Below are 14,046 nucleotides of genomic sequence, written 5' to 3'. Positions count from 1 at the left end.
CTTGACTGCTGGATAGACTATACGTGCGATTGGTATTTTTCTTTACTCTGATCCTCTCTCTTCTTTATAGTTTTGACAACAAAATTGGTCACAACAATCTCAATTCTCACACCACACAACATGAAATCTCACAAACTGCTCAACTATCAACTCCTCAAACACAACCACCTGAAAACCGGCAACACCATTTCCCACAACACCAAAATACATCGCTCCCATGTAGTATTTTTCTCAACAACACCAAATCCAAACACTAATAATCCACAAAATCAAACTCTGTCTCCAAGCATTCCCACAGAGCTAACCCCACGAACAATACTTGATTTGATACATTCTTCTCAGTGGCATTTTATCAAACACCTTGCACACAAAATAACTCCTTCGCTAATTTCAACTGCTCTCACTAGTCTCCATAAAACCCCTGATTTAGCCTTCCAGTTTGTAACCCATATTGGATTCGGTGATCTTGATATCAAAAGCAAGTGTCTTGCTATGGCGGTAATCTCTCACGCACCAAACTCAAAACCCTCGCTGCAGCTCTTGAAAGAAACTATTAACAGTGGGGTTTATAGTATCAGGGAGGTTTTCAATGAGCTGGGAGTTGCAAGGGGCGTGTTAGGAATTAAAACTTACGTGCTTTATGATTTGTTGATAAGGGCTTGTTGTGAATTGAAGAGGGGTGATGATGCATTTGAGTGTTTCGATATGATGAAGGGAAAGGGTGTAATTCCTCACGTTCACGCATGTAATGATATGTTGAGTTTGTTTTTAAAGTCAAATAGGACGGAGAAGGCGTGGGTTCTGTATGCTGAGATGTTTAGGATGAGGATTAAATCGAGTGTTGTTACGTTTAATATAATGATTAATGTGTTATGCAAGGAAGGGAAGTTGAAGAAGGCAAAGGAGTTTATTGGGTTAATGGAGGCCTTGGGGATTAAACCTAATGTTGTTACATATAATACGATAATTCATGGATATTGTTCAAGAGGAAGAGTTGAAGGTGCTCGTATGATTTTTGATTTAATGAAATGTAGGGGGGTTAAACCAGATTCGTACACGTATGGTTCATTTATTAGTGGGATGTGCAAGGAAGGAAAACTTGAGGAAGCATCTGGGATGCTTGAGAAGATGAAAGAAATTGGGTTGCGTCCAACTGCTGTGACTTATAATACTTTGATTGATGGGTATTGCAATAAAGGGAATTTGGAGATGGCTTTTGACTATAGGGATAAGATGGTGAGGGAGGGTTTAATGCCAACCGTTTCAACTTATAATATGTTGATTCATGCATTGTTTTTAGATTGTAAGATGGATGAAGCTGATGGTATTATAAAAGAGATGAGCGAGAAGGGGTTGGTTCCTGATTCTGTAACTTATAACATACTGATAAATGGATATTGCAGATGTGGGAATGTAAAGAAAGCATTTACCCTCCATGATGAAATGATAAGCAAAGGGATTCAGCCTACCCGTGTAACATATACTTCGCTGATTTATGTTTTGAGTAAACGGGGTAGAATGAAACAGGCTGATGACTTGTTTGAAAAGATAGTCCGGAAAGGCATTTTCCCAGATCTCATAATGTTCAATGCTTTGATTGACGGTCACTGTGCAAATGGGAATATGGACCGTGCATTTGCAATGCTGAAGGAGATGGATCAAATGAAAGTTGTTCCTGACGAAGTAACTTTCAATACCCTAATGCAAGGACGTTGCAGGGAGGGAAAAGTTGAAGCAGCTCGTGAGCTTATTGAAGAGATGAAGAGCAGGGGGATTAAACCTGACCATATTAGTTATAATACTCTAATAAGTGGGTATAGTAAGAGAGGTGATATGAAGGATGCCTTCAGAGTTCGAGATGAAATGTTGAGTATAGGATTCAACCCTACACTTCTCACCTACAATGCCCTGATACAAGGTTTATGCAAAAACGAGGAAGGAGATCATGCTGAACAGCTCCTTAAAGAAATGATTAGCAAAGGCATTACTCCTAATGATAACACTTATTTATCTTTGATCGAGGGGATAGGGAATGTTGAGGAATTTTTGGGAATCAGCAATCCATAGTTACTTAATTTCTTTGACAGCAGCATTTAAATCTTTGCCAGTTATAACAGAACCGTATTGCAGAAAAGTTATTCTTCTTTGTTTTCCACTGAGGCAAGTGCTTTTTCTGTCACATTTTGATGATGCTGGATGTAGAGTTTTGAAGTCTTGGTTCAGAAAACCTCCTTTTTCTAATTAGTTTGTTATATTATACTTGAACCTGAACTGGGGTCTCATAAAGAATGAACTACTTCAGCTTGGAGGTTGCACAGTTATAAAATGTATGAGTAGAATTTCATTTTTTTGGTGGTTTGGATCTTACACTGTATGCGTTGTTTTAAATTTATTTATTATTTGTGCATATGTAGGAACCTATGCTGTTGTCTGACTTTGAATTAAAAAGCAGTTGGAATTGCAAGTGATGTTGAGCCTGCATTGAACAGAGAACAATTATTTGGTATGAAATATGTGAAACAAGCATATTTTCCTGGTTCTAAATGCACCCAAGGGATGCAATTTGGCTTTCCTTCATCGGTCTCTTTTTCCAGTTACAATATCATATCATTATATAAGAGAGGCATACTGCCCTAAAAGCTGTGCAGTCATTGCCAATCCAAAGCTCCATGCTGATTGCCCTTAAGTAAGCTGTGCAATCATTGTCAATACAAAGTTCCTTTTCAACTATTTTTTACAAAATATTTCAAATTATGATGTCATGTGTCAATTGAAAGGTGTTTCCATTTGTATTATCTTTCTCATTTCCACTTCTGGTATGGATCAGGTTCTGATATGTCAAAGCATTCTTGCAATAGTATTTCATACTGAATCTATCTCAGTTCAACTTTCTGGAATTTAGCTTCTGAATTTTTCTTTTCATGAAATGTGTTGGTTAGCTGGCTGTCTCTTCTTTCCTTATTTCTGGCTTTGTTCTTGGTGATTCTTTCCTTATTTCTGGCTTTGAGTGGGTGTGTGTGTGTGTTGGGGGGGGGGGGGGGGGGGGGGGGTTCTTGTCGCCATGATCTGCTGGGCAATTTATTTGAATTGCGATAAAAAGTATCCTTGAACACAAAACTCTTTCGGGACTTTTTTCCTAGGCTTCCTGTCTTCGATCCTCCCTTGGTTTGATATTACAGAGCGTTTAAAGGGAAAAACTGAGCTGTATGAAATATTATATTGGTTGGTTTACTATGACTCACTTCTGTTATACATTAATCCATGAGATAATGCTGAAAATTATAAAATGAAGAAAGGGGCAAGTATCTAAATACATGACAAAAAAGTTCCAGTCATAGGCATTTTGATTTCCCATGAATTGTTCATCCACGATACCTTCACGTTACATACTTCCGTGACACCTTCAAGTTTATACCAGGATTCTTTTAACCTGTCATTATTGCATGACGGTCAACTGAATGAGGCCAGCAAGAGGGTCATTTTGTTGAACAAGTGGAAACTCCTGATTTGTCAAACTTGTATATTAGCGACAGGTCACTGTCCACTACATTCAAACAGGTTAATCGTGTGGCCTTCACAACCTTGAAGAGGTTTCACAAAGATTGGTTTTTTGGTTCATAGAAACCAAACCATGGTAGTAAAATAAAGACATCATCATTTCATGTTCGTTGATCATTCTGACCTGGACATCAATAAAATTTGCCATAAATTGTGGTTATCAAGTCAGCACCTGGATTTTCTAGCTCCATTACTCATGGTTTTGAAGTAACACGATCAATCTCCCTTCTTTCTCATATCCCATCATTTGCATGATGATATGAACTTCATGATCATGTGGTTACATAACTAACAATAAGATTAATAACGAATCTTGGAAAGCCAAAACATATCTAACAGGAGTGTGACATAATAAAAATCTATTCCAAGACATCAATATTATTGGAATAAAAATTTCCACTCTATGAATACCAATTCGTGAACGAGAAGTATAAGGAAGATGTCATGAAACCAGTCAATCTTCGATAAGTCAATTTAGTTCATTAGAAAATAAAAAAATGCAAGAATATCTCTCGCACAAGTTGAATAAATTACGCAGCAATAGTATTATCAAATCTTGATATTTTGTCCTTACAAAGATTATTTATACTCTTGAAAATAAAAACTCTAATGGATCTACCATTGTGAGCTAAATTAGTTCACTTACAAAACTGACCTAAAACCTATACTAATAAACCCAAATGTATTGACCCAAAAAAACCTTGGGTCATAGCTCAAAACTAGTTATTAATTAAGTCCAAACAAGCTTTGAACCTTATTTAATTAATAAAACTCAAGCCCAATATGAACCAAGCCCATTAGGAATAATAGGAAGGCTGTTGGCCCCATTAGATAGCCCAAATAGAAGTTATATATAAAAAATTCATGAGAATAAATTATCTTCGTTGTCGTGAAAGAAAAAGAAGAAGAAAATAAATAAAAAAAGGCTTTATATAGAGCCTTGTTGCCGCCACTATTGTCCTTGAAAACAAGGAAAACTTGTCGCCTCTTACTTCCTTATTTTGGATGAGAAGTTGTTGCAACTATCGGATAGACATTCCCGATATTCCTTATTCTGATATTTTTATGCATATTCCTGGCAGATTTCAGTCATGATTTCAAACACGTCGTTCCCTCTTGTTCGGATGAATTAGCAGGCTTACCATATATCAATAGAAATGTATGAATGTCTACTTTCCAACTCAATTAGTATATTAACATAATTTCTTCTGTAGCTCTAAACATAGTCCAAACAATAGACGAACGTCTAGACAAACAAATTTGACAAGATTCATCTAGTAACTTCGACCCTCTGAAATAATACCTTACCAAACTCTAATTGACTTGAAATTATAACCAAATGTATAACAACATGTCTAGAAACCCCTGTAAAAATATCAACTCAATCCAAAAATCAAGTATATGTTCAATAGCATAAAACTGAACAATCAAGTTTAGAGGAACTAAACTGAGACTTTGGACAAAATCAGGAACTTAATTGTACCTAGGATTGAAAGATAATACAGATTCAAGGTTAAATTAAATGATTATCGAACGAATTTGTAAAAACATTAAGTTTGAGAACTTAATTAGACTTTTAATAGGTCAATTTGATTTAATTATATGCCTAATTAAAGGGTTTAATTAAGTTTAAGAATTAATTTGGGTAAAATTAAAAGAATTGATGAAGTGCATAGATTTAATTAGGCTTTTAATGGGTCAAATTAACTTTAGTAAGGACTTAATGGCTAAAAAATTAGATTTGAAAGCCTAATTCAGGCTTAATTGAGAAGATTTGAATTTTAGAGGAGCAAATTTAATTTTTTCAAACTCAATTGGGTGAAATCAGGGGCAAAACTATAAGAAAATCAAAGTTTAGGGGTCAATTAAGAGCCAAATTAAAGAAATCCAAGACCAATGACTTTTTTGCAAAAGGCGCGTGAATTCAGGGACCTAATTTGGTTAAAAATAGAGGTGAAATTGAAGAAATTAAAAGTTTGAAGGTCAATTGAGAATGAAATTAAAAATATCCAAGACCAAGGATCAAGTTTAAAACACGTCAAACTCATAGGATCATTTTAAAAATTTGAAGGGGTAAAATTGCATTAATTCTTAAAATCAAAATTCAATTAGGGACTTAAATCTAAAAGATTGAGGGATGAAATTAAAAGAGGGATTTATGACCTAATTTAGGCCAAAACACCAAAACAATATCGTTTTATTTAAATGAAACGGTGCGTTTTAGCCATATTTTGGTCAATGTCTAGTAAAATGATGTGTCTTCTTCATTCGGTCTTATAAAAGCTGGCCAATTTTGGTCAATTTTGAACCGAAACGACGTGTCTTGGTTCAAAATGATGTCATTTTGGTTAATGTCCAGTAAAAAAGTCTGACTCTGTTCATTGTCTTCTTCCTTTGGTCTTATAAAAGTTGGCCAATATCCCATTTTACAGAGCCATTTAATGCCTCATTTCTCCCCCAAATAAGATAATAAACATACCACCCTCATGCCCTAACATTGCACCCCAACCCCAACCTTGTCTTTACTGATTTGCAGCCTTATAGCCATTGTAATAAATGGCCCAAACCATTGGCCCAACCAACCTTAACAACCTGGTTTTGTAGTATCAAGTTGTTGGCTTATGACCAACGGTTGAGAACCTTCATAGGCTAATTAAAGGCTAGGATTCAGTTCTGAGAAGGACCACAAACACCTCTTCATCCATTATATATAGGGGTGAAGCTTAGGTGAAGATGAGGAGGAGAAAACTAAGAGGGAAAATAAGAAGAAAAACCGAAGCAAAAAAAGAGGGAAAAAGAGAAAAAAGAAAAAGAAAAAGACCAGAACAGATTAGCCACTAAACCATCCCGAAACACATCCTTTCACCTCATATTCCAGCCATATACCATTCATATAATACCCCACACTAAATCACGGTTCATTCAAGCAAAAAATAACCCGAAAACACCAGCCCAGGAACCACCTCGCCAATATTTCTCCTTATCTAGTGCAACTTCTTCATTTTCAGACTAGGAATGACAGTGATTCCAGCAACCCAAGCAACACCACCGTGGACCACCAATGACTCAAGCACCACCAACAACAGCTAAGCAACTCCTCAGGCCAGGTAATCCTTCTTATTCTTCATTCCTCTTGTCAAAATGCATAAAACAAGCATAATTCACGTTCTGCTGCTGCCATTTGCCAGCAAAGAAAAAGAAAAGGTTGGACCCTCATTCTAGCCCAACCCATATATATATATATATATAACTCGTTGGGCCATTTACTGACCAAACAAAATCAGGCTGGTCTGGGCCAGAGCCCAACTCGTGTGCGCAGGCTTGGGTCTCGAGCCCAATAAGCCCAACCCACACCTAAGGACATGTTTGGCATACCCTATTTTTGCTTTAAAAAACATATCATGTTTGGTTCCTTAAGGTGTGTTTAACAACACGACCTTAAAGCATTTTCAATGCCTCTGATTTTAGGCTAAGGGCGTGTTTGGTAAACATGCCCTACTGCCTTTCTCTTTAGTTTCAACTTGTTTTTATTTTAGAGTTTAGCCAAACAAGCCCAATAACTTAAAAAAAATCTGAAAAAATTCAGGGAGTGTTTTTAAATTATTTACGGATCCCTCGTGTATCTTTCCAACAATTTTACCAAATATCAGGTTGTAGACTTACACTGTAAGATACTGACCCGATATTAAAAATACCTGGTTTTTTCTTTGAAAATTTGAAAAAAAATTCAAAAGAATTCCTCCTTTCAAAAACATAAAAAAATATTTTGTTTATATGCATATGACCAAATCTAAAAGTTTTTGCGTATATTTTTTAAACAAATATTACATCTTTATCATGTTTTAAAAATATAAAATGAAAATTGTAACCAATTTATGATTATCCATTAGGATTTGATAAAAAAATTCACAATACCACAAAAAATAATTAATTTAATTAATATTCGGGGTATGAATTTTAGAACATAATGCATACTCTCGGTATTAAATTAAATGAATTAATAATAATAAATATTAGAAATTAGTTGTAGACTTTATTATTTGAGGGTATAAAATTACATTATAAAGTATATTCTCAAATATTAAAGATATAAAGTAGAAAATAAATGTAATACTAAAATCTGAGTCCTAGAACAATTAGTGTTTATCCTGGTAAGGTAGAGGCTTTCTCACGAAGGGAGATCTGTCTTGAACCTTAGATGAGACCAATGAATAGAAATATGACCTAGAAAAACAATAATTTGACAATGCAGCTTGCCATAGGTAGGGCGCACTGGGGTGATTTGTCTTTTTTTTGCACAACTAGTTCTCTTACTAAGACTTTCGCAGACTATTAGGTTTTCTAGTGACCATGATATTAAGTGAAGATTCATTTAAAATCATAATTTTATGATTAATCTCAAAACCCCTCGATCTAGGAGGCAGACCCACCATTCGATGTCATGCACGTCACGACACTAGCCACAAGCTTTTCCTTCTGCATTTTCACTCCATTAACTATACACACTAAAATTTTTAAGAGTCTAGCCTATGACCAAAAGCTCTCTTTGACCAAACAAATTGAATTTATTTAGGCTTAGGCATAAATTAAATTTATTGGGTTTGAGCCCAAATTAAATTAAAACTCAATCCAAATATATTTTATGGTTCTTACTTTAATATCCTTTTAAGTAAGGGTATTTTAAGTAATTTTCATATTAATTTTCCTAAAAATCCTTTGGATAAAAGGAATTTAAGATAAATTATACCTTGTTAGTCTATAAATAGACAACAAAGCCACCAAATCAAACATAACAAGCATAAAAAAATAACAATAACAAGAAGCACAAGAAGTACAACATGTAAAGACTAAAGACCAAGAACAAATACTTGGAAGTTCTCTTAAAGAAATTAAAGTCCATCAAGGAAGCAAAGTATCAAAATCTTTTTCTTCATCAAATCAACGGATCAAAATCTTTTCTTTTATCAAATCAAATCAAGTTAAGATATCACATGGTTAAAGATTTCAGGCTCATGTGAATAATCTTCATCTTCATTAAAGTTTTTTTTTCATCAAATCAAATCAAGGAAGTAAAGGATCAAAGTCCTTTCCTTTATCAAATCAAATCAAGTTAATATATCACACAATTAAAGTTTTCAGGCTCGTGTGAATAATCTTCATCATGTCAAGTGAAGTCATTCATTAAATCAATTCAAGTTAAGATCTCACACGGTTAAAACGTTCGAGGTTATGTGAATAATCTTTATTTTCATCAAGTCAAATCATATCAAGTTAAGATTTTACACTGTAAAAGCTTTCGGACTCGTGTGAATATCTTTCTATGTTATGTGAATAATCTTTATTTTCATCAAGTCAAATCATATCAAGTTAAGATTTTACACTGTAAAAGCTTTCGGACTCGTGTGAATATCTTTCTATCCAAAACAAGATCCAGATTTGACTGTTAATTAGAGGATTCGTGCACGTGAAGAGCATCTCAAGAGAGTTTCCATTTTTTCTTGTAATAAAATTCAATACTGTAATTTTGACATTATTTTTAATACACGAAATTTTTTATGTACAAATTTATGGCACGCCTGGTAGGATACTCTTTTCCTCTCATCTCTCAAGTCAACAAATATACTATTCAAAATAGAAAACATAGAGCATGAAAACAATTCTCCAATCAATTCTTAAGGTGCTGAAGTGGATGCTTTGTCAGCTACACATTTAAGGATTCAGTTTAGAAAGTCCAAGTTGGTGTCTCCATTAAGAAAATCCTCTAGAAGAGAAAAGAAAGAAAGTAATTTCCTCAAAATACGAGTTTGAAAATTCTCCCTTTCTAAATTTGCAAAAAGGGATTAAGATTCCATCATAAAACTCAAATCCAAGCATGCAATTGAAGTCTAGATTTCATTCTATGACTTATTCCAAAAAATGATGAGGAGATTACTCATCCTCATCTGAATCTGACTTTCAAATGCCAGTCATGGTTGTCATAATGTGCACGATGTTGAACGATGAGTCTTCCTCCTTAGATGTGTTGATAGAAAAGAGGTTTTGGGTTTAATTATAAAATTATGATTATAAGGTTTAGGAGTCACCACCTAGTGTTATAGTCACTAGGAAACCTAATGATCTGCGAGAGTCCGGGTAAGAGAATGGTTGTGTAAGAGGAAGATGCATCATCTCCTATGCATCCTACTTAAGATAAGTTGCATTGTTGTTTGATTGTTATTCTAAGTTGCATTTCTATGCATTGGTATTGTCTAGGGTTCAAGGTAGATCTCCCTTCATGAGGAAGTCTCTACCTTATTGGGTTAAATTCTAACCATTCTAAGGGGCAGACTTATTTATTTTTTGGATATAGCTAAGTCCTAGCTTTTCTAATAACAAAATAATTGTTATAATTTTTTTTTATATTTTGACCAAACCCTATAGGATAATCAGAAAATTTGTTACGATATCCATTTTGTATTTTTAAAATATGATAAAAATGATTTTATCTCTGTTTAGAAAATATGCATTAAAGTTTTTTAAGATTTGACCATATGCACAGAGACAAAAACATATATATATATTTTGTTTTTGGAAAGAAGAAATTAATTTAAATATTTTTCTTGAATGTTTTTGAAATTGTTGAATTTTTTTTAAAAGGTTTCGGAGAAAACCATGTATTTTTAATACCAGATTTATATTTTACAGTGTAAATATACAACCCAATATTATACAAAATTATTAGAAAAACATGCAGGGGACCCATAAATGTTTTTCAAATACCCTTTGAAAAATTTGATTTTTTAATATATTTTTAATTTTTAATATTATTATTAAATATATTAGGCTCGACTTGGTCCAATCATCTGGGCTGGACCCGGTCAGGCTTAGTGGGGTCGACTAACAACCCAACAAATCCGTCTCTCTTTTATTTGGGCTGGACCCAGTCCAAGCATAAAGACTCGGCTGAAACGGGTTCAGCCTGACTCACATGGTTGCTGGGCTAGCCTAACGACCATGTGAATTAATTATGCTGCATGCAGAATGAATTATCATTTTGCATGCATCATCCATGATTGATACGGGGAAAAAGGAAGATGAGAGAAGAAGACTACCTGGTATGGAGGGTGTGGTTGCCGTCACTGGTCTGGCATGAGGATGGTGGAGGCGTTGGTGGCTCACGGTGGGGCTGGAGTTGCTGCCAGCGAGGAGGGCTGGTTTTTATTGCTGGAAGAAGAAACTTGTGGCGAAGAGGGAGAAATTTACGGTGGCTGCTCTTGTTGCCGGTGAGAAGATGAGTTGGTTGAGGAGGTTGGGCTGTTATTATTCACGGTGGTGCTGAGGTGGTGGTCGCTGAAGAAGTAACAGAGAGAGGAGAAAGAGACTGGCGGAGAGAAGAAAAAAACCGGGAAAAAAACTGAATTTTTTTTTTAACTCTGGCCTCTAATTTCTTCTCTTTCAATGCCTAGAATCCATCCTTATTTATAGGGGGTGAAAGAACAACACTTTATCTTTATTGGAGACAAATCTTGGCTCTTGATTTAATCTGGAAGGATCTCAATCATTGGCTCAAAGTGGTCATCATGAACTGTCAAATTTTGACAGTTAAAGGCTATTTGAGTTGGCCTTTTTAGGGCGGTGCCGCGGAAGCTATGATATCAATCATCCAAAAAGAACCGTACCGAGATGGAGTCAAATATTAGGGCATTAGACCATCATGGTGGTGTATGTTTTGTCAAATTTGATGAGGAGAATAAACATTTAATGCACAAAAAGTTTTCGCGCGGCTCTTGTCCTTTCAATTTCAGTTGTATTTAAAGGATGTCGGTTTATGAACATGGGGTTTATGCTATGGTTTCCTGATTTTGCTCCAGAGGGCTGCGTTATGCAATTGGCTGAGGCCAGCATTGAAATTATATGCATGGAGTTGTCACTTGTGGATCCCTTGCTGCTGGATTAAGGACTAAGGCACTGGCAAACCTGCAATTCAGTAGGATACGTGCTGGAATTTTGTTGTTCATGCACGGGGTGTATGCGCCTGGCATTAGCTGGAAAATGCACCCCAAGGAGCCAGTCGACAGAGTACGAGCAACTTCACCGTAGAGGTGTGCCTATAGCCGTTGATGGTTTCAGGCAAGCTCATCCTTGAGTTATTGCTGTGTGACAAACAGAGCATGTTTATGCCTGTCATGACATGAATTATCATAGCTGTTAAAATTGTGTGCTCTCAGCCATTACACTCGAGGTATTATCCCTTATTTTTAGGATGTTTTAATATAAAACCTCATGTTTACACTCAAGATCTCTTACTCAAGATATATGCCAGCAGTTCTGTGGTAATAAAGTTGATGAACCCCTTTGGAATGCAAATAAGGCCCGACTTGACAACTCATTTCTATCCTCATTACGTAACAACCAAGATTATGTTGTGGTCAATGTTACACATTAATTACGCAGTTTTATCTCTGATTACAAGTTTTTCATAACGTGAATAACAGTAACTGGAATACAAGATTCAAGAACAATGGTTACACTGCTGACACTATAAGATCATATTTGCAAATATGAATCTCTAGATGTAATGAAAATGGCATTGTTAAACGAACTTGAATTATTTATGCATCAATCCTATGAATTGAATGGGCGAATGATGATGCACGTAAATTGAGTTTATTAGCTTGAGCATGTGATCACCCAGAGATCTTCAGCTGCTTAACATTCATATAGACTTGAGTGTAGCCTTGGGCGGAGGATGACCTCCAATGGTGTTTCCTTGGGGATAGTGATTCCAGGGCCTTCACTCATATCGATTAGAGCGTCTGAAACTGTCCCCATTTCAAAACCATGAAGCAGTCGAGCCAGTGTCAAGTGCAAAACCTGGAGCGCCAAGGAAATCCCTGGGCACATTCTTCTTCCAGACCCAAATGGTACGTATTCAAAATCTTGACCCCTCACATCCAGATTGGCATGCTCCTTTAGGAACCTCTCAGGCTGAAATTCCAATGGGTTAGACCAAATGTTAGGATCACGGTGCAACTTCCACAGGTTAACCAAAAGGCGTGTGCCCGCTGGGATGTGGAAGCCAGCTACCGTGCAATCCTCCATGGCTTGCCTTGGTGCTGAAAGCGGGGCAGCAGGGTATAGTCTCATTGTTTCCTTGACAATGGCTTGTAAGTATACAAGGTTCTTTATGTCTGTCTCGTCAACTTGCCGGTGCTTTCCTACTTGAATGTCAAGCTCATCTTGTGCCTTTTCAAGAACTTCGCGGTTGTTCAATATCAAAGATAGTGCCCATGTAAGAGTCACAAATGTCGTGTCGTGGCCGCCCAAAATGAGGCTCTACAATATAAAGATTGCGTGATAATCTAAAACCATGAAATAAAAGAAAGAGACGTTGACAGTATTGTCTCATCACCATTTTAATTCACTGCTGACAGCATTTCTGTTACATTATCTGTTAGTTTGCACAGGACACAGTCGATCACTGAGATTCGTTATCAATTGTGAAGTAATAGTGAGCAGCTTTAGTTGGCTTTTCTTTATCACCTAAAATGCCTGGCCCGGCCCTATCCTCCTACTATTTAGAAACAGGCCTTCTAGATGGTAGTTAGCTCAACTTGGTTTTTTATATTATTGCATATAGAAAGATAGTGTTGCTTTCTTGTCCTTCATCAGACACTGACTTCAAAAATTTCATTTCTTGAGTTTATTATTAGAGTTCTGGTGATTAGTCTAACTTGATCATTTACTTTCTTCCGGATTCAATCCAAGAAGTGCTCTTAATTTCTTTGCCTTTGTTTTCCTTCTTTCTGTCTTTACTGTGAATTTGTTGTGACTATTATAATTAATGGCCTTCTTCTGGGTTTTCTGCCGAACCCCACCGCCATATGCTCAATTGCTTTTCCCGTTTGGCGTTGTTGTGGTTTTTCTTTTATAAAATGCTTTTCATATTATTTTTTTTTTAAAAAACATCAAATTAAAGTTTTTATATATTTTTCTATGATTTTAATCTGCTAATATTAAAAATAATAATTTTAGTTTTCTACGAATAAAATCATTGAACTTAATGGCAGAAATCGAAGACACTTACCAAGCAAGTGCCCTTAATTGCAGTATCAGTGTCAACAGCAGAAATCTTGCCGTCTTCCAAGTTAGAAAGCATAACATGAATGAAATCTCTCTCCTCCTCGTTGATGCTTCCATTGAGCCTGTTTCGTCGATGATCCTCCACCCAGCTACTAAACACACAGTCTATCTCCGTTGCTGTCCTCTTCATTTTGCCTACAATTCCCTTAACAAAATCCAACCAACCAAGAAATGGAACAGCATCTGAAACCAAGAATAACCCCAATAGATAGAAGAAATCTCCCAAAGCCTTTTGAAATCTCCGCGACTCCTCATCCCCGTTTGTATCAGTACCAAAATATCGCTTCCCAGCAAGCATTCTTACTATTATGTTCATTGCCAAGTTCCCAAACTTCTCCTTCATTTCCACCATAACTTGCCCTCCAT

General features: G+C 35.9%; 2 protein-coding genes across 2 annotated transcripts; one reads left to right on the top strand and one right to left on the bottom strand.

Moving 5' to 3' along the window:
• Positions 1 to 2,468, top strand: LOC18097857 (pentatricopeptide repeat-containing protein At2g15630, mitochondrial). The gene is made up of 2 exons (XM_024598824.2): positions 1 to 2,327; positions 2,415 to 2,468. The coding sequence occupies exon 1, from the start codon at positions 121 to 123 to the stop codon at positions 2,065 to 2,067; it is 1,947 nt and encodes a 648-aa protein (XP_024454592.1). The 5' UTR covers positions 1 to 120; the 3' UTR covers positions 2,068 to 2,327; positions 2,415 to 2,468.
• A 9,515-nt stretch (positions 2,469 to 11,983) lies between these two features.
• LOC18097856 (xanthotoxin 5-hydroxylase CYP82C4) lies at positions 11,984 to 14,046 on the bottom strand. Its single transcript, XM_006384420.3, has 2 exons — positions 13,625 to 14,046; positions 11,984 to 12,873 (listed from the first exon to the last, which is right to left on the bottom strand). Exons 1-2 carry the CDS (start codon positions 14,030 to 14,032, stop codon positions 12,247 to 12,249), a joined length of 1,035 nt encoding a protein of 344 aa, XP_006384482.3. The 5' UTR covers positions 14,033 to 14,046; the 3' UTR covers positions 11,984 to 12,246.

Source organism: Populus trichocarpa, chromosome 4 (genome assembly GCF_000002775.5).
Source record: "Populus trichocarpa isolate Nisqually-1 chromosome 4, P.trichocarpa_v4.1, whole genome shotgun sequence".
In the NCBI taxonomy this organism is placed as follows: Eukaryota; Viridiplantae; Streptophyta; class Magnoliopsida; order Malpighiales; family Salicaceae; genus Populus; species Populus trichocarpa.
The sequence above is the reverse complement of the archived record's forward strand: the minus strand, read 5'-3'. Positions and strand labels throughout refer to the sequence as shown.

Coding starts and splice junctions, on each gene's coding strand:
- LOC18097856 (XM_006384420.3), bottom strand. CDS start 14,032: ATGGTGGAAATGAAGGAGAAGTTTGGGAACTTGGCAATGAACATAATA. Junction 12,874..13,624: donor CAATTAAGGGCACTTGCTTG/GTAAGTGTCTTC, acceptor TTTATATTGTAG/AGCCTCATTTTGGGCGGCCA.
- LOC18097857 (XM_024598824.2), top strand. CDS start 121: ATGAAATCTCACAAACTGCTCAACTATCAACTCCTCAAACACAACCAC.